Raw genomic sequence first — 18,229 nt, 5'->3', positions numbered from 1 at the left:
GATGTTCACCTGCTTTTTCAGTTGCAAAAAAAGGAACGTGTATGTATAGTTTTTCCTCACTTAATTAACATGATGGTGGATTTGTGGAGGCTAGAAATCTGTTCAGATCGGTTGACCCCCCCATAAAAAGACTCATGCATTTATGGAGGTTGGCTGGATAATTGGTCAAACAGCATCCATGGAGGTTGATGTTTTACTCAAGGGAAGGATGTATTACGGTAATCAAACTCTCATATCCTGTTCAGTGCCAGTATTTGTTTGAAATTTTTTCTGTTCTTGCTCCCAGAATTTTTTCAGGAAAACAAACAAGATCATTTTTAAATCATGAAATTACCAGGTTTTTTTATTGTTCAAGTTTCGTCACTCACCCTACATGTATCTGTAATTTCTCTCAAGGTAAACTTATCTTAAAAGCATATTATGACAGACAAACATGTCTAAATATCAGGAAGTGATGAGAATTTTTTGTTCCTGTTATCAATACATTACAGGAACAAAGGGCTTTAATCTGGACATTGCCAAGTCCTTATGTAGCACCTAATGCAAAAGTGAAACAGTAACATTGTCGGTTAGGCTGAGCACATTGGAAGACAGTACATGTGTACACATACATGTACATGTATGTGTACCAGCACATGTTGAAACAACCCCCAAATGTTCACATCGCAGCTCTCGATCTTCCTGCAGCTCTTTGGACTGCCTTGCTGTCCGCCCTGAGCTAAAGTGCACCCTCACCGGCCAAACAAAAACAGATGGTGCTAAGTTTTCCAACCAGATTTTTGCACACATTCGGCGTTCACGCGAAGACCATATATTCCACACTAAACTCGTACTCAGGGTGATCCGTGTCAAATGCACATAAACTTGCATGCCTATGTGATGAGTACATACCAAAGGACTGTCAATTTCACTTCGAACACGCCCTCTTTTGTTCCTTCTCGGAGCGGATTATGAATATGATCTCGGTTGGCAGGGTGCATGGTTAATGGTTTCTATAAACATGTAGCCCTTGCTTGGCCCAGTGCAACATCTGTTAACGTATTATTTATTGTCTTCTTCATAATGCATTTAAAAGCAGGTGTCATTCCATCTGTATGCTGAGCAGTTCATTGCCAATTTTCAATTTACTTCTAACAAATAAATGGACCTGAACATGTTCTGTGGCTGTAAATGTTGCACACATCATGTGATGAAAAAACTTCCATGACACTTGTTTATGTTTGCATATTAATTTAAATGCTCCAAATGGAATTAAAGATTTAATCCAGTAAAATAAAAAAGTACTGATGCTGCTGGTACCGGTAATGTACATAACCTTGCATACATATTCATTTTCACGAGGTTTTGAAAATCTCAAGAAAATGGGGGTAGGAATACAATAAGCAACTGAGAAATATTCAAACAGCCAAAATTTGGGAATAAACTCACCAACGTCAGTGTGTGCATTTACACATGTAATTACCAATTCCGAAGACGTCAATCAGTGCAAATTAGGTTTGGTTTGGTTTGGTTTGTTTGTTAAGGTAGATGTACCTTAAAATCTAGAATGAACTAAAAGTCAAGAAATTCTCAGCACCAAAGAGCAGAAATCTGATAACTGCATGGACCGCAAAATCAAAAGTGGTAATTTTCCACCTGCCTGATATCCCAAGGGTCAAATCTTTGACGTGTACCCAAACTGTTGTTCGGGATATTCAGTTCAGTTCTTACATATTCTCATTAGATACTATCGTACCCCCTCCTGGAGTGAGAAATGGTTTAGGGTTTCAGTTTCCTATTCCGAAATGGGTGCAGTGAGTCATTTTGTTTCCATAAGTCCGGTTGTCAATGACCTCATGCAGTCATCGGATGGCCGGCACGGAGGAATTAGGAGGAAAGAGCAGAAATTGAGACAGGGTTTGAATGGGAGTATGCTGCTAGGGAAGTGTACATGCTGAGCATGCAGAGAGGTTTCATTCCGCGGACTGTATCACGTACAAAGTGATTTATGAAAGCTTTGCAAAATCATCACTAAATGCACAGTACATGGAGGCAAGAGTTGTGTTTGAAAAATCTCACCTCTGGGCGGCCCTTATTTCTTACTTCAGTTGTCTGTGATGCTACAGATTTAGTCTGGCTCAGAAAAAATATTAAGATAGGCTTAAGATGTGGGAAAAATTTACTTGTATGAATGGTTTAAAGCATCAAACAAATAAGAGAGAGAATGTGTATAATAATGACAGCGTTTATTTTTCAAGAAATGGGTTTTGATTTCATAAGATTGTTTCATAGAGTTGTTTATTTTGTCCAGTAATATACCTTTACATATAATTTACATACATGTAATTCCTGTACTCATTAGCTTTTATAAAAGATGAATGTGTAGAAATCATTACAAAAATCTGTTGGCTCTGGTAAGAGTTCAAACCCGACCTGTGAAGAAAGACTCTGAAGTAAGAAGGAAGATGAGGCAAGCTTCAGTTGCATTTCTTTGACCTCTTCTATATTTTCATTGCACGGCTGGACCATTTCAGTGAGTTCTTTGCTGGCAATTGTGAACCCAGTGTCTGATGTACCTCTATAAAGAGTCAGTAGCACTTTAATGACTAACTATTAAAGTAAAAGTCTTCATAAGCTTTCGTAGCTGCAATGAAGTAGCTGTAGCTACGAAAGCTTATGCAGAGTTTAGTCATTCAAGTGCTACTGATTCTTTATATTTGTATTCTACCTGACTGACACGGCTACCCACCCCTATATTCAGTGATGTACCTCTGTGACTCATGTCTGTAGGGAGCTACTGACAACAATGAGTGGTCATCCTTTTGTCCTTGTGTCACTGTAGCATAAAACAGTTCAAAAGTTGAAACTTTGTGGTACGTGTATCTACACTGTATGTTTGTTCCTTCCTCCATGGTGCATAGTATAAATTTATGCAAAGTACATACGGTCGGGTGCCTGGAAGAAGGGCATAAGTATGCCCTTTTGCTGGGAAGCATGATCACTGCAAAATACATGTAAACTTTTGTCGGCAAAAGGATGTATGTACCGGTATGCAACTGTTTTATTTTAATTAATTAACAATAAAGATTTCTTTGCAAAAAGTAAAAAAAAAATCCCAAGTCATTTAATAAGTTGTTCAAACACTGCTTTTTTTTACAGCCTGTGTTGATTTTGTAGTAAATTTTATCTGTTTTACTAAATAAAGAGAGTGTGGTTCTTACGCCCTTTTGTGGGGAATATTTTTTCTGCTGTGATCATGCTCCCCGGCAAAAGGGCGTAAACGCATACTTACGATCTTTTGCCAGACACCTGATGATGCACATGTAGCTTAAGATATTAACTCTTGTATGTATCGCTCTTGTCTAATTAGGGTCAGCACCTTGATACCAATACAGGCACACTTGTGTGCACATGTGCAGAAAGCATGCTTCCACAGTTACTGTATGTGCCCAGCTTGGTAGGCCGTGGCATTATGGGGAAGTTGTTTTATTGTTAGTCAAATGAGGACCGAGTTGTAGGGACTGTAGAGTGTGTTCATGACATGTTCATCTATCCCTTCCACTCCCCCTTCCATCGTCCCCCCACCCCTGAGAGAGGATCAGTCTGAATTTGGACCAGACACATTGCCATTTCATTGTCAAGTTCAAGTCTTGACATAACTTATTGCCAGAGGAAACACCTACTGTGTGTTTATGCAAATAGTGGTCGGTCATATATCCGTCACGCTGCTTCTGTTGTATCTGAATATACCCAATGATGTACATGTATACAGTACATACATTTCTACATGTAGTTCAGGCTTGTGCACCTGTATCTTGTGCACCTGTACGTCAGTCAGGATCAGCCATCATAAGCCATTTAATCTGTCTTCCAATTATCCTCACCCCCTGTGCATTAGGCCAAGGTGAAACTGAAGCAGGGAGCTTGCTCCCGGCAATCATTCTGTCCTCTAGGCTCTCCTGCCTGGCCCGCTGCCACTCTCTGAGATGATAGTGCATTGTGTATCCATAGAGCTGGGTTTGTAGCTCTATGGTGTATCTGACCTTGCAAATTATTAGTGTGGGCTCTCACAGAGAATTCACCTCTGCAGCCAAGCTTTGTGTATACCTGTACATGTACCTGTTGCCATGGAAATTAGGGCTATTAGAACTGCAGTTAATTTTGCTTGTTAGTCATCCCAATAATCAATGAAATTAGAAAAACACCGCAGACTGTACAAGGCTTTGTTTGGATTAAATGTGTGTGCAGAATAATGTACATTATTTATGTGTACAATTCGTATGTTGCTGTACGCACATCCTTTGGTCTGTGTGTACAGTACTGTACATGTACATGTAGGTACGCTGCTGGTACCTTAAAACCATGAAACCCATGTGACCAATTTTTTCCCCAATAATATGGTTTCTATTTTGGAACAAAATATGTACATGTAATCTTGTGCCAACATACATTTACAATGTACATGTACATAGTTCGGAAAGTTTACATTCTTTGGCTTAAATGTACAGAAAGCTGGTAGCTATACATTTTGGTTGTGGGAAAAATAATTATGTTTTTCCTTTTTTCCTTCCTGAATACATTACTGATTCCTTGGAGAGCCTCTTCAGAATCCAAACTCCTGAAATATCGTTTGACATCTGATGGGAGATCACACCAGTCAGCCGTTGTTCATATCAGAAAGCAGTTGGGGGCCTGATAGCTGAAATATTGCATTCATTGAGTCATTACGTTTTGCACTGTCAGGACAGAATTCAGCCATTCCATTGGATGCCTCATGTCTAGTCCTGTTACACCTAGAGATTTCACAGTTGGAGGCTGGGCCTGATCGCTATGAGTTATTGGGTCGAGCAAAGATCAGCAAAGGTCACAGTATTCCTCAGATATTTCCAGAAATTGAGAATGAATCCTTAAAAACAACATGATCATGAAAGTGCTGATTATGTTGATTGCTGTACCTTGAACAAAAATATTACTTGCATATCGAATGCATGTACATGTACTTTTCTTGTAGTTGTTAAATACCTTTAAGGGTAGAAAGTTTCAATTGTAAGGCAACATTTCAAAGGGCAAAACATGGTGTAATCATTCATAGACAAAAACTAAAATCTGGTACATGTAGTGTGTCAGATTGAAGTGACAGTGTGTAAATCTTGTGATTAACTTAGTGCTTATCATGTATGCGTAGTTGGGTACTAGGTGTAGTTTGTACTAAATTTACTGAATATGAACTCCTCAAGGACACTCTTTCATCGCCAATAATTGATGTATCCCGCAAATTTGTAATGCACAACACAGATGATGACAAGCTTTTAAAGTCATCGTGCATTCATATCCAAACAGGTGCATGTTTCAAGCAAAAACATCATTTTAACCTGTCATTTCATTACAGTATGTGGGATCTTTTTCGGTGGCGCATCTACAACCTAACAACAGAGCTGAGTTTGTTCGTCTTCAGCTTCAGTCCCTACAGGTACCTTGTTCGTTCAATGTCTGTCATGTTTGTCAGGTGTATTTATTGTAAGTAGGTCACATCCAGTGGCCTTCATACACCTGCATGTACTGACTACTCTGTTCTGTTTATTTTAAAAGGTCTGTTTATAAAGCAGTAAATAAACTGTACATGGCCAATACTGGATGTGTGACTATGGCACTTACACTGCGCAATTACACAGAATAGCAAATTACCCAGACATGCAGATTTACAAAATCTGCAATTCAGGCAAGATAGTTTTTTTAAGTGTTGGGAGATGTTTCACCTTTCAAGTGTAATTTTTTTGACATGTGGGTAATTCCAGAAATTAGGGGTCCATTTTTTTCGTTTCCCTGTCACATCTGATCTATTTGTGAGTTACACATTTTCTGATTTCCACGAGGGATGAATTAATGCAAATTACCTGCCAAACAAATAGTTATAGTTTGAAATCGATTCCGGTGATATTCCATGTCGAATAACAAAGGTCAGATGTAACAGGGACACAAAAATGTCACACTTTTGGATTCCTAATTTCTGGAATTACATGTACCATGTAGCAATGTGTCAGGCAAAGTAAACTTTACCTTGCTTCTGTGTTTCTGTGACTGAAGTCTGTGGTCTGTTTTATGCAGCTGTTCAATCTCAATTTGTTCAGTTGTCCATATTTTTCTCACTCCTTATATGTTTTAATTATTGTTTGCAGGTTTGTCTGTCCGTTGGTTGATTGGCTGTTTATCTGTGGTGAATGAATCCTGCCTTTTCTCTTACAGAATCCCAAGAAATCTCGGCCAGTGTCTCTCTTCATCTCGCTCTCAGGGATCAAAGTCTACGATCCAGAAAATCACCAGGTATATCCTTGGTTTATATCTTATCTTACAGAGGTAGTATAGTCTTGAACAACACACAAAGCCAAGAGATGTCCGTGTAATTACATTCATTTGAGGTAGTGCATGTCACTGTTTTCCCAAAGTAGTGATTTGCATACGTGTACATGTGCTAATTTAATGATCATATTCCATCTTTGACGAAAAATGGAGACCATGAACCCAAGGATCAGAGGACAAAGCAAAGCTAAGCGGCTCCCCCTCAGCTTTTTACGATTGTTCCTGTCACAGGAAACAGGTCCAGTGATGCTGGATGGAAAAACAGGTGTTTGGGAAAGGCAGCGTCGGTGACAGATCTTGTACCCAAGTCCAAAATTTTTCTGAGTCACCTGTCCTAGACACTCAGTCTTAAAAAAATTGACTGTTTACCCAAACAATACACATGGGTTCAAGTACGCGTACATACAGTACACATACACTATGGATGTAATTTGATAGTGTGTAGACAGATGTCATGCTCAGAAAGTCAGAAATGAATGCTTGGCTTGACTTTTTCTTGCCAGAGGTCCCCACCCTGTCCACTTGCCTGTGTGCTTTGCTGCCTGTTTTTACTTCAGTCACCGGGTAATTGTGGCCACTTGGATGTTATGGCCACTTACCCATTATGGCTACCAGTCTATTGTAGCCACCTGTCTGATTTGGCCACTTTCCTGTTGTGGCCACTTGCCCATTATGGCCACTGTGTGTAGCCATCTTCCTGTCTTGGCCACCCATCTATTGCAGTCATAGTGGCCATTGCAACCACCTGCCCATTGTGGTTGCCACCCCAACTTGTCATGGGGTTGTTTGTCTAGTGTTGTGGGTCTACCCACGGTCTAAGAGCCATCCAAAATGCAAAGCAGGAAGAAGACCATTTGCGGCCAAATTTGACATTTCGTGGGTGGATCCTTTTCACAGATGCTTCATTTGATAATTTGCGCAAAGCAATTGAAACCAAACTTTGGGAAACAAAAATAAAAAAATGACCCCATAAGTTATTCACAGACATTCACAAAAATCAACAGAACACTTTACCTTTTCGAAAGTGCCTCAGTGATATTGGAATTCTTTACGAATGCTTGTACATGTAGGTCACTGTTTAGGTTAAGGACTCCCTCCAAATACTTGACATGATTTTGACAACCAAATCCCTCAATCACAGTGTTTTCCCTGGTTCATTTTCAAGTTCTTGACTCTTCACACTTTGAACAAATTGTCACGAGTTGAAATTAAACGGAGTCACTTTAAAGACCTCTTGTAGACTGTATTTGTAGTTGAAAATACAGATGAGTGCGTAAGCAAAAATGTTAAATTATCAGTTCAAATAAACAAGTAGCTTTTACAAATACATGCAAATACTTTTTGAGATGCAAGTAGTTTGAGATTGATAGGGCTCAAAGTCCATTTATCAGACAAGTGCAAACTGTGAACAGGGTGTTTCATTTTCCATAACACCGTGTTGTAGAAATACGTGTACATGTACATAAATTATCTGGTGTCCCGGGTGAGTACAGAATGATTCCTTATAATTTCTCGGACATTATATGTTTTCAAAAGTACATTTTAAACCAATAAATTGCTCAGTATTAATGCTAGAGGTGTTCACTGCTACCAGTCACATTCAACTGCTTTGTGAAAACTGCAGAAAAATAAAGTACCGTCACTCTGCTACGTATGTTTTCCTGCAATGGACAGTCAAATTCCAAATGAAATGTGTTGTTCTCACTTCTATCGGTCCACTTCCTCAAAGCAACGTAAATTGTGCATCTGTGGTATTATCAAATATTTTATCCCAAACCACACGCTGTCAGCTACAGGAAATTGGTGCAGTACCTGTCAACACTCTCAGGCTGTAGATACATGTTTGTTGTTGGGAACCGAAACAAATCAAGGCTAATGTGTGTAGTTTCATTTAACAAGTGTACATTAATTGTTTCTGTGACACAGGGACTAGCATCGGTGTCTTACCGGTACACGTATTTGAAAACTGAGAAGTCTACGGCAGGGATCTGTGTTGCAAAAGCGTCATACATGTACTTAAATCTAATAAACTTTTCTATTTATTGGTGACATCAGACCCAATTGCCCGACTTGTCCCTTGATGCACCTTGCACCGTTTGCCAAAGGAAATTGTCTCTGTGATAAAAACAGAAGTTGTTCCTTTCCTGTATCATTTGGCTTGTGACAGTGTTTTGATAATGAATTGTCTTCCTGTGCTTATTTTTAGTTCCAGCTGTTTTAGCTTGCAGTGTGTTGCTCTTTGAAGTGAAAGAATAACTTGGAAACTCATAATTGAAGTCCATTAACCCTTTTACGCTGTTTAATCTAAAAGAACTCAACAACAAACAACTTTGCACTTGTAGCTGTCAAATTTAACAGAATCCAACACATGTACGTTTGCGTACTCTTTATTGTTGCCAAATCAATTTAAAAGGTCTAGGGTCAAAGGCAACATTCACACAGACAGAAAAAAAAAGGGTCCCACAAGGATGACCCGTGGTATTCTAATGATCACATGAAGTTAGCAAATGAACATTTACATGTAGCTAGCAGTCTTGCACCAGAGCCATGTGGAGCGAGAGTTGTGACATGAGTGTCACCATTGTTGGAAACAAACTAGCAGGTGCATGTGCCAGTGTACTTGGACGGTTGGTATACGTGAGCCATGCGCTGTGCTGTACACATAATGAACAGCCATTTTGTTTCCAAATATCTGAAGCTGGTGCTTCTCTATATACAGCTCCACCTTGCATTAGCAGCACAAGACATCGTCACGACGGCATGTACAGTAAGACTTAAACAATGTACTCTCTTGCAGCTGTCATCTTGAATTTCTGCCATGGCATGAGTGTTATCCACGGGAAATGTCAGATAGAAAGATGATATACTGATATATTGACTGAGGATATTAAACTATAACACTTGTTTTTTGACATACTAGCTCTACAGCTTTAACTCAGTTTGACATTATGCTCTCCAACTCCTTTGTTAGAGAACTTAAAGACAAGTTCAGTTATCCAGTTGTCTTGTTTGGTAACAGGTGACCCTTATGGCTCATGCTCTAAAGCGGATCTCTTACGCGACCTGTGACCCTGACTTCTGCCAGTTTGCCTTCCTCTCTCGTAACCCTAAAGGTCCTGTTGGAATCCAGTATTGTCACGTCTTCATCACACGTGAACCTAGCGAGGTATGTACCTGATATGATGAAATCGGATGGTTTTGTTACAGAGCAGGGGATTTACGTAAGACAAGTTTTCAATGTACATGTGATCAAAGTTTTTATATTGGCAGAAGTTGCTCTTTATCAACATGTATGTATTTGTGAAAAAAATTTTACAAGCTTAAATACTTGGGTGGGACTCAAACTTACCGTTGAGCAGAAGTCCTACCACTTTCTACTGAGCTTGCTGTTGGTGTCCTGAGGAAGGATGCAGCGGCCACAACAGCTGGTTGCTTGCTTAAGGGATAAAGGAGACTGGAATAACCGTAAGAGATCCCATCTGCAAGCGTCAAATAAATTAATATCTCCCCAATGCAAATTCATCTTTAGAAACATTGTTTGCGGTGCCCACCGCCACATCTGACTCGCACCAGCCAGCTGACCCCAGGAAGTTGGTTGAATGGTTAAGATGTCTGTACCACAAGGCAGGAGGTCGTGGGTTTGACTCCCACCCGAATCAAACTTCAGGGGTGTGATTTGTCCGATTTTTCAGGATTCCGGAAATCCGGAATTTCTGTGAGTCTTTCCGGATTTCCCTATTGTCAATGCTTTCAATATGTTACGCAAAGACTACAATATTTGGTGTGAAACTAAGCGAAAGACTTGCACAAGTTTAGGTGTCTAGCATGCGCTTTGGGTTGTTACTCCCCCTGGAAATGCGCCAGATACGTAGGTAATAGTACATTGAACGGAGGGGGTATCATTGTTAAAACATAGGGACCCAGGCCAGCGGTATGATCGTTGTGTGTATGTAAATGTACATGTACTGTACGTTCGCTGTGTGTGTACATGTGTGCACGGTACACGTGTTGTCGTTGCATTCACTGTGTACAACTTGCGTCCGTCTGCCATTTCGTTTCGTTCTCGTGGTGGTCTGAAGTCAGCGACGTCCATCAACAATGTCATACAAGGTAGTAGGTAGGGAAGGGGATCTGAATGTAGACAAAGGATTCAAGAATTCTTGGAAATTTTCCTGGCTGGAAACCGAGGTGGACAGAGAATTAACAAAGGAGAAATCGATATATTATCATGACTTTCTCGTAAAAATCGACAAATCTGGGTACTGCAAGTGTACGTGGTGTCACAAGTAATGCAGTACTCATCTGTATGAGACAGTTTTCAGGTTTAATTAATTGTGATAGAATTTTGTGGATCACTGATAACTGCATGTGTGTGTGTGTATTACACTTCTAGGTCCTTGATTGTCACCAATTATAGCTTACATGTATAATTGCAATTGAAGTGAATGAGGACAAGGGTTTTGTTGCAGTAAATGTTATAATTGTATCCTTCAAAGTAAGAACAGCTCTTGTGGTGGCTTACATGTAGTACCAGAATCTCCTCCTATAATCAAATAGATATGCCATGAATTGTAGGAAAGCTGTGGCAGACGCAACTTGTAAAACCCTCCGCCAAATGTTTCGTGGATTTTTCATTTTCCCCAAATCACACCCCTAAAGCTTGCATTTTTTTCACAAGCTCTTGGGTGTTCACACTTAGCATTCAATGTTTACAATATACATCGGGTAGGGCAAAAAAACCCAAATTAGACAACATCGTTAACCTCGTTAATAAGAGCACTGTTGATACAAGGTTCTGCTTGTAACAAGGACATTTTAGGTCCCAATCCCTTGCTAAAACCAAAGAGAAAGAGCGACACAAACAGAATCTGCTGTTTCATGCTTCGTGAAGCTGCAAAGCAGGGTTATGAGTAATGCTATGTAACTTTTTTCCAACTTCTGCATAGTTCAGTGTGCCAAACTTATCCAGTCATAGCAATCATGCCCTAGCTGACTTTGAGTCATATTTTCCCAAGATGGCTGTGTCGAGTCCTTTCTTGTTCCCAAGGTGAATGTGTACAAGTCTTTTTTCCTCAAGATGAAGGTTTTACGAGTTCCTTTTTTGAGTTAGTAAAGTGTTTTTGAGCAAGCACTTTGAGCCAACTTGAGACGCATGAATCAGTTACTAATGGATGCCCTCTGAAACTGCAGAATTTAGTCATTTACAAAGTTCTGTTGCCTTGGCAGAGTTTCCGTACAAAATGTCTCCATTCAAGATTTACATGTAGGCTTCTCATTTGGAGAACTTATCCTATTCCCTTTATGCACTGTGATGGGAGCACTGTTTTGGTACGTTTGGGCAAGTACTGCCAAATTTCTGCTCGTCTTCATAGGCTAAATGCTTCATTGTCATTAAACTTCAAGCTGCTCGTTCCCCTTCAAAAGCTGACGTGTTTTCAACAGGGGCCAGATTAGCATGCAACGGTGCTGTGTGGCTCATCGCTGCGGTGGTGGAGCGCTTTTGTCCCCAGTGGTAATCTGCTCACGCTAAATGCCCCAAATCATAGTATACTGTTTTAAAACAAGGCTGGATTGTCTCCACTTTTGAGAGTGAAAAAATGTTGGTAATTCCCAGCAGCCTGGTCTTTTGTTCCGAGTGTGGTCTTTTGTTACAAGGCCCTGTTCCCTTTGTTTGAGTGCGGAGACCCCGGCCACGCATATAAAGCATATGTATCCGGATCCAGAATCCCCGGCAGGGAGTAGTTAATGAGTTCGAGATGAAGCCAGCAGTGGAGATGAAGACAAGATTTGAAAAAGGCCTTAGTCTGCCTATTGTCAATGGCATAACAAGGCTTTCAGTAGAAATAGCCTGTAATCAAGGGTTTCATGTTTGCTGCAAAATGCCAAGCAATGAGTTGAAAAGTAGTCAATTCTGGACCCCATATGCCACTCACATCATTCTCTTATTCCCCCCCCCCTGTCCTGTCTCCAGGTCTCTCCGTCTGGGGAGACAGGGACAATTCCATGTAAGCAATGATTCATTTCCCCTAAGCCCCCTCCCCCCGTGACATTTCACTTGTCAACATGTAAAAAAAAAAAAAACCAACTGCAGATGAGTCGTGTAGGGTTTGACAGGCCGTCAATGTGAACATTCATACACTGTAAGTACACCCACACCTGTTTTTCATACAAAGTGTGGACGTTCTTTTGTTCTGTGGTTAAGGAAACTTGACAAAATGCTCCTTTTTCTCCCACTAGGATAACTCCACATTATTTTTTGATGATGATTTCCTGGACTATTCCTCTTCATTTTGCCACAGTTAACCTTGACCCCAAAATTCCCCTTGGACGTGTGCAAGTCCAAACAATGCCAACGCACCCTACATTATGTGGACTTCTTTTGTGCAGAGGTCCACACTATGTATGCTACGCCTGCATATGTACACCTGCACATTAACACCTGCCTGGTCCTTCAGGGAGAACTGTTTTTTGAAATCCACTGAATCTACCATGGTAAAATATAACAACAAAAGGAGAGAAATGCACACGGTTTAGTGACTCTGTAGTTAGATGTTTATAATATGCAGCAGGAAAGTTGCAGAATATTGGTTCTAAAAATTTAGTATCACAGGATTGGCCAACCCAAGCTCGCTAATCCGTCTCGAGGAGAAGCATCCTCGTCATCAGTTGAAAAGAGCCACGTTGGTCGGGAGTGTTGTTGGTAGTGGTGCGACCGTGACAAGTGCATTTTCTAGTTGTTCATAAATTAGCGAAGTTCAGTTCCAATCAAAGGAGCCTCAGTTGCTAAGACAAAAGTGCCCTCTTTGGGTTCAGCTTGAGGCCTTTTGCTCTTTGTATCATTTTATTGGCTTTGGTTCCTGCAAACTCTCATCTTCCTTAGCAACAACACATCTCATCCTCCCCTTAGCATCAATAGATATGGCAGAACACTGCTTGAGAACATTTGTCCTCGCGTGTCTCACCATAAACTGAATTACCATCTGAACAGTTCCACCTGCATCATTAAATATGAAAACATAGGACGAAGGTTCACCCCATTTTCTCTGTTTTCTCTGAATGACGCAATCTATATTCAGAAATCACATCTTGGCATGAACAGAAAAAAGCCCTTTTAAGCTTGTTATAGTTGCGCTCTGAAGACAAATGACACTGCATTCAATTTGGATGCTTCCATATTTATTTAAACAGATAAAATCAGCGAAATCATGTTTTCCTTTAATTTTTTTAATTGCAACCTCAAACAGGAATGTAAAGCATAATAATAACTTTGTGTCTTTTTAAAAATATGAATGGCCTTCATGTCAGGAGGTAACATAATAAAAAAATGACATTACCAGAGGAGATCAGACAGTCATACGTAACTTTTTACGACACTTTACATCACAGCCAAGATCTTGCGGCAACACTTTGTGGGCAGTGTACATTGCAGTGGTTTTGGGTCTGTTTTAGAAATCTTACAATTCTATTTTATCTTTCACCAATTGCAGAAAAGTAAACTGGTGGGCAAAAATGAACAGTACATATTCAGAGATTTCTGCAATATCTGAAAATACTGTAGATACAGTCAGCATTTCTCAATCACCCTTGCTTTTATTTTTATCCATGACCATATGGGCTGTGCTAGTTTAATTTGAGTTTATTTGCTCTTTGTCAAATGATACAAAAATCTTCAGCCTGAGACATCTACCATTTTTTCATAGTTAATGAACAACTGGTAATGACATTCATGCCGTGTATGGATTGCAAGTGAGCATTACAATTTTTCCACATCTTGTTACCATGGGTATCATGAACGATAAAGCCTACTGCAGTGAATTGGTTATTAGGGAGACAACATGGCCTTTCAGCAACTGGAAAGCTTATACATGTACCTGGAACAATAGCCTTTTCTTGGTCGGTCCATTCAAATGAGTTAGCTTTCCACTTTCAGTCAATTTTTTTTCTGTTTCTTTGAGTTCCAGATGTAGTGGTCTGTGAGGAATTTTCATAAACCATTGTTCTCTGACTTGAATTGATGTCTCCCAAAAGAACTGGATCAAACTGTCTGATTGTAAACAGCTTAACACCTGCTTTCTCAAGTACATGTACAGGTACCGGTAGTTTCAACCGTCTCATTCATCTTGTCTCGTTGCAGGCAGAAGAAATAAATGCCATCGTTGGCAAGGCCTTCAAGGTTGCCTACGCCAGCCTCCGCAGTAAGAAGCAATTTTTTGAGCTGATTGAGGAGCTCAATCGTGAGCAAGAGGAGTACTTTGCCCAGATTACTCATCAGCAGAATGTTGTCACTCGGGTTGGCAGCTGGATAGATGGGCGAGAGAGAGAACTCGTCGTTGGCCAAGGAAGAGTCTGGGTGGGTATTAAACATTCTTCTGTCTTGTTTTGTTGTGTTCTAGAAAGATGAAAGAGTCTTGTTCATGTCCTCGTTGGTGTCAATGGATTCAAGATTTGCAGTTTGGGAACTTGAGTGGAGTAGACATGTTGGGCACAGTTGGTCAATTGGCATGATCACTCGATCTTTGTGTAATCTATCAATCTTATTGCACAGTTTGCCAATAATTCCATCTTCAGCCAGTTGCCTTTTCTTTTTAATTTGCGGTTGTGGAAGATTATTTTGAAAATGGGAAGTCAAGTCGGAGATTTCTTACAGGATCAACTGATTTTGCAACACGATTGCACAGTCGTACTCATCGACTGATTGCACCCAACATACTCTCAGCCAGAAATATTCAGGAAGCAGATGAGGGGCGTGCTCACGTCGCCTTCCTCCCAGGTCTTCTCTAGGTCCAGGATGAAGGGGTCGGCGTAGCGGGACCACTCAACCCACATTTAGGAAGAAAAGAAAATTGTGACGTCATCCCCTTTGATACCAGGGCTGTTGAAATTGTCTGGGAGATGAAAGTGAGAAATTGGCAGGTGTACATGCATGTCCAAAGCAGAAGCACTTTGAGGGGACAGTTACTCTCTGGACACTGGACCAGATTGTCTGGACCTTGTTATATCTGTACGTGTTTGGTCCCCGTAATATCTGTCGTTAAACAGTCCTGTGTTGTTCAAAAAAAAGTTCAGGAATAAGAGTCTATTCACTTATACACATGTACATGTATGTCAACAGTGATCCACCGTTTTTGCAGTTTGGCCCAAAGGAATTTTTTTTTTCATTTGGCAGGGAAAAAAGGATCCGGGGAACGTTAGTCTTCAGTAAACATTGGTAATTTTAGGCCAAGAATCAAGCAAAGAAGAAAAGGAAATGTATGCTTGAGGGCATGGAAGCAACTTCAGATACAGTGAGTCTTGTGCTCAGTGTACACATGTATGATAGGCTTCCCCTGGTCAGTGTAAAGGAGGCCCTCTGTTGGCCAGCATTGTCCATGCAACCACTTCAACCACTGACTTCTTGAAAAAAGGAAAGAGCGCCCTCTTGTTCCCTTCTGAACCGATGTCTGCATTAATGCTTGGTGACTTCAGAAAGTTGGCTTTGGTGCTACATGTTTTAGTAAAGAACATGCATCATATGTACCATACCAGGGATCAGTGTTGTATTCGAGTCCATCACAAATCATGGCATCCTAAGCTCATTCACAAGCTATTCAAATGAGCTGGGACAAAAGCATTCTTTTGTCATTGATGACTATATTACTTATGACTGTTCTTGTGAAGGGACTTGTGACTGGACTTGTGAAGGGACTTGTGAAAGGACTTGTGAAGGGACTTGTGAAGGGACTTGTCAGAGGACTGGCAGTGAATTCAATTCCTACACTGCCAAGGATGCTTCTTTTAAATCTGTTTATTCTCACAAACTTGCTGAGTCGGGATCAAGTACTCTGGAAACCTAAACACCTGCTTAAATGAAAAAGGGTATGAGTACATACTTGTGCCTGATGTCATAATTGATTGGTTGTTGCACAAGTTCACCTTTAACTGCAACTTCATTGTGAAGTTGGCTGTAGTTTCTACACACATACTACTACTATAGACGGTATAAATCTCTTTCACCGGTAGCTTTAACATTTGACATACCGTGAGATATGTCTTAGACCTTATGTCCACTCTCAAAATAACAAATGGCAGTTTGACTGGAGAAAATGAAGTTGTAAAATCACATCCAGCGGCCATTTAAAGAGTCTTGTTCTGTTTACAGTGTGTATGTGTTGAAGGAGATGGTTGAAGAAAGTGTTAGAGAGGAAATGAAGCAAATGTAGAAAATAGCTGACATAGGCTTAGAAGAATGTTGTTTAGATAATGCATTGGTAGGAAAGAGGTTAGAGTTTCAATCCTGCTTCAGTTTAACACCGTTAATTCTTTACAGATGACAAATATAATCAATTCTACATACTTTTCACTTAGAATAAGTTTTAAAATGACTTCTTGCTTTACAGTTTTGAAGTTTTTTAAACACATGAATCCTATGAGCATGTTTCAGATTGACAAATGTTGAGGATCACTATTTTTCTTTTCTGTAAACACTTTCATATAGTGAAGTGTCCTGCTCCATTGTGCAGGAAAATAACAAATTACGCTCTTGTGTTCACTGGAAATCCCTCCTCAAGGTTTCTGTTCGGTGTGTGGCATCGCAAGGAAAAGCGTCGCCGCAAACAGGTGTAGTCTCATAAGACAAATTTTGGAGAAAGGTATGGTCTGGGCCTGTCAGTTTATGCAGGAAGACCACTGGCTGAACTGAAACCTAAGAGTATGTGCGGCAAATGCCGGGGTCTCTGTGTCACTCAGGGTGAGGAAGAACCTGTAATCATTACTTGTGGTGTTGCACACAACTGTAAAAAAGAGTTCCATGGATTCGGGTTGTTTTACTACCACACGTTGCACCAATTCAGGCCATGCAATGCAACACTTGATTTTTAGACATACACTGTACATCAACCTGTGTTTTTTCCACAACTCACAGCCTCTGCCTTACGGTCCCCTTACAAGCGCGCCAAAGTAACTGCAGCAACTAAGGTTGCTGAGAGACACAAGAACACCATTTCCTTCCCCTTGACTTCTGGAACCCTCGAGAAACACACAGCAATGATTTACCGTACATGGAGCCTATGATGTTATTTCTTCTTTACATTCAAAGGGCTATGAAATTTTCGAGTCAGATATTTCAGAGGTCTGATTTCTGTGAATCGTCTCCTGGCCCTTGCCCCTTAATGAGGTCAAATGAGGTCCTTCCTCGTGCTGGCCGTGATGCTGCAGTATCTTCACCGGGCAGGGTAGGGAGGGGCTATGTGGGTGTTCGCCGGGGATTTGGAAGGGCAAATACAGGATTTGGAGGGATTACCGGAGTGCAAATTAGAAGTAATTGCTTGTCAGTTCAATACAGGGGAGCCAAGGCACCGTTCTTTATTTTTTCACTCGGTCAGCTATACATCTGGAGGAGGGATGCAAATCTTACAGGACAGGATGAATTATAGCATACTTACATGTAACTCTCTCGACTTTTGCCCAATCAGAAAATCTAGTGCCAATGTCCGATAGCAACCCTCTTCATTGGTGAAATTAGCTAAGCCTGCTGAAGTTTATCAGACTACATACATTTATTTTGTATGTGTACAATTTTTCGTAGTTCCAAGTGATTATATACATGTACCAGTACACTTACCAAAATCTTGATATTTTGTGGAATATATACCTTTTGTCTTCAGCAAACTTTACAATGGGAAAAAAGTTGAATATATCTCAGAACTGTTAAATTGGTGTTGTTGATGTAAAAATGTAGAAAGTAATACTACAAAGCCAGGAAAAAATATGTATGGCAAATGGTCGTAGAATGGATTCAAATTCAAGACGGAGATCTTCAATTCCACCAAACTCATTCTGCATAAGCCAAAATGAGACAATGTACTGATTGTATTAGGCAACAAGTTGTGGTTTTGGGCTATACATTGGATTGATC

General features: G+C 40.3%; 1 protein-coding gene and 1 long non-coding RNA gene across 4 annotated transcripts in view; both read left to right on the top strand.

Annotated features, from left to right (window-relative positions):
• Window positions 1-18,229, top strand: part of LOC147796517 (uncharacterized) — a 76,634-nt gene that overhangs the window by 14,648 nt on the left and 43,757 nt on the right. The window lies entirely within an intron of this gene.
• LOC110978947 (uncharacterized) overlaps window positions 1-18,229 on the top strand; it is a 36,429-nt gene that overhangs the window by 2,211 nt on the left and 15,989 nt on the right. For 2 of the 3 annotated variants that reach the window (XM_022234309.2, XM_022234308.2), the window contains exons 2-5: window positions 5,369-5,449; window positions 6,223-6,300; window positions 9,356-9,502; window positions 14,471-14,686. In XM_022234309.2, coding sequence (XP_022090001.2) covers window positions 5,369-5,449; window positions 6,223-6,300; window positions 9,356-9,502; window positions 14,471-14,686 — 522 coding nt within the window. Of the gene's footprint in view, window positions 1-5,368; window positions 5,450-6,222; window positions 6,301-7,725; window positions 7,820-9,355; window positions 9,503-14,470; window positions 14,687-18,229 lie in introns of those variants that run through there. The other variant, XM_087147148.1, reaches the window with a different exon arrangement.

Source organism: Acanthaster planci, linkage group LG16 (genome assembly GCF_054643075.1).
Source record: "Acanthaster planci isolate LZ-2023a linkage group LG16, COTS_SCS, whole genome shotgun sequence".
In the NCBI taxonomy this organism is placed as follows: Eukaryota; Metazoa; Echinodermata; class Asteroidea; order Valvatida; family Acanthasteridae; genus Acanthaster; species Acanthaster planci.
The sequence above is the reverse complement of the archived record's forward strand: the minus strand, read 5'-3'. Positions and strand labels throughout refer to the sequence as shown.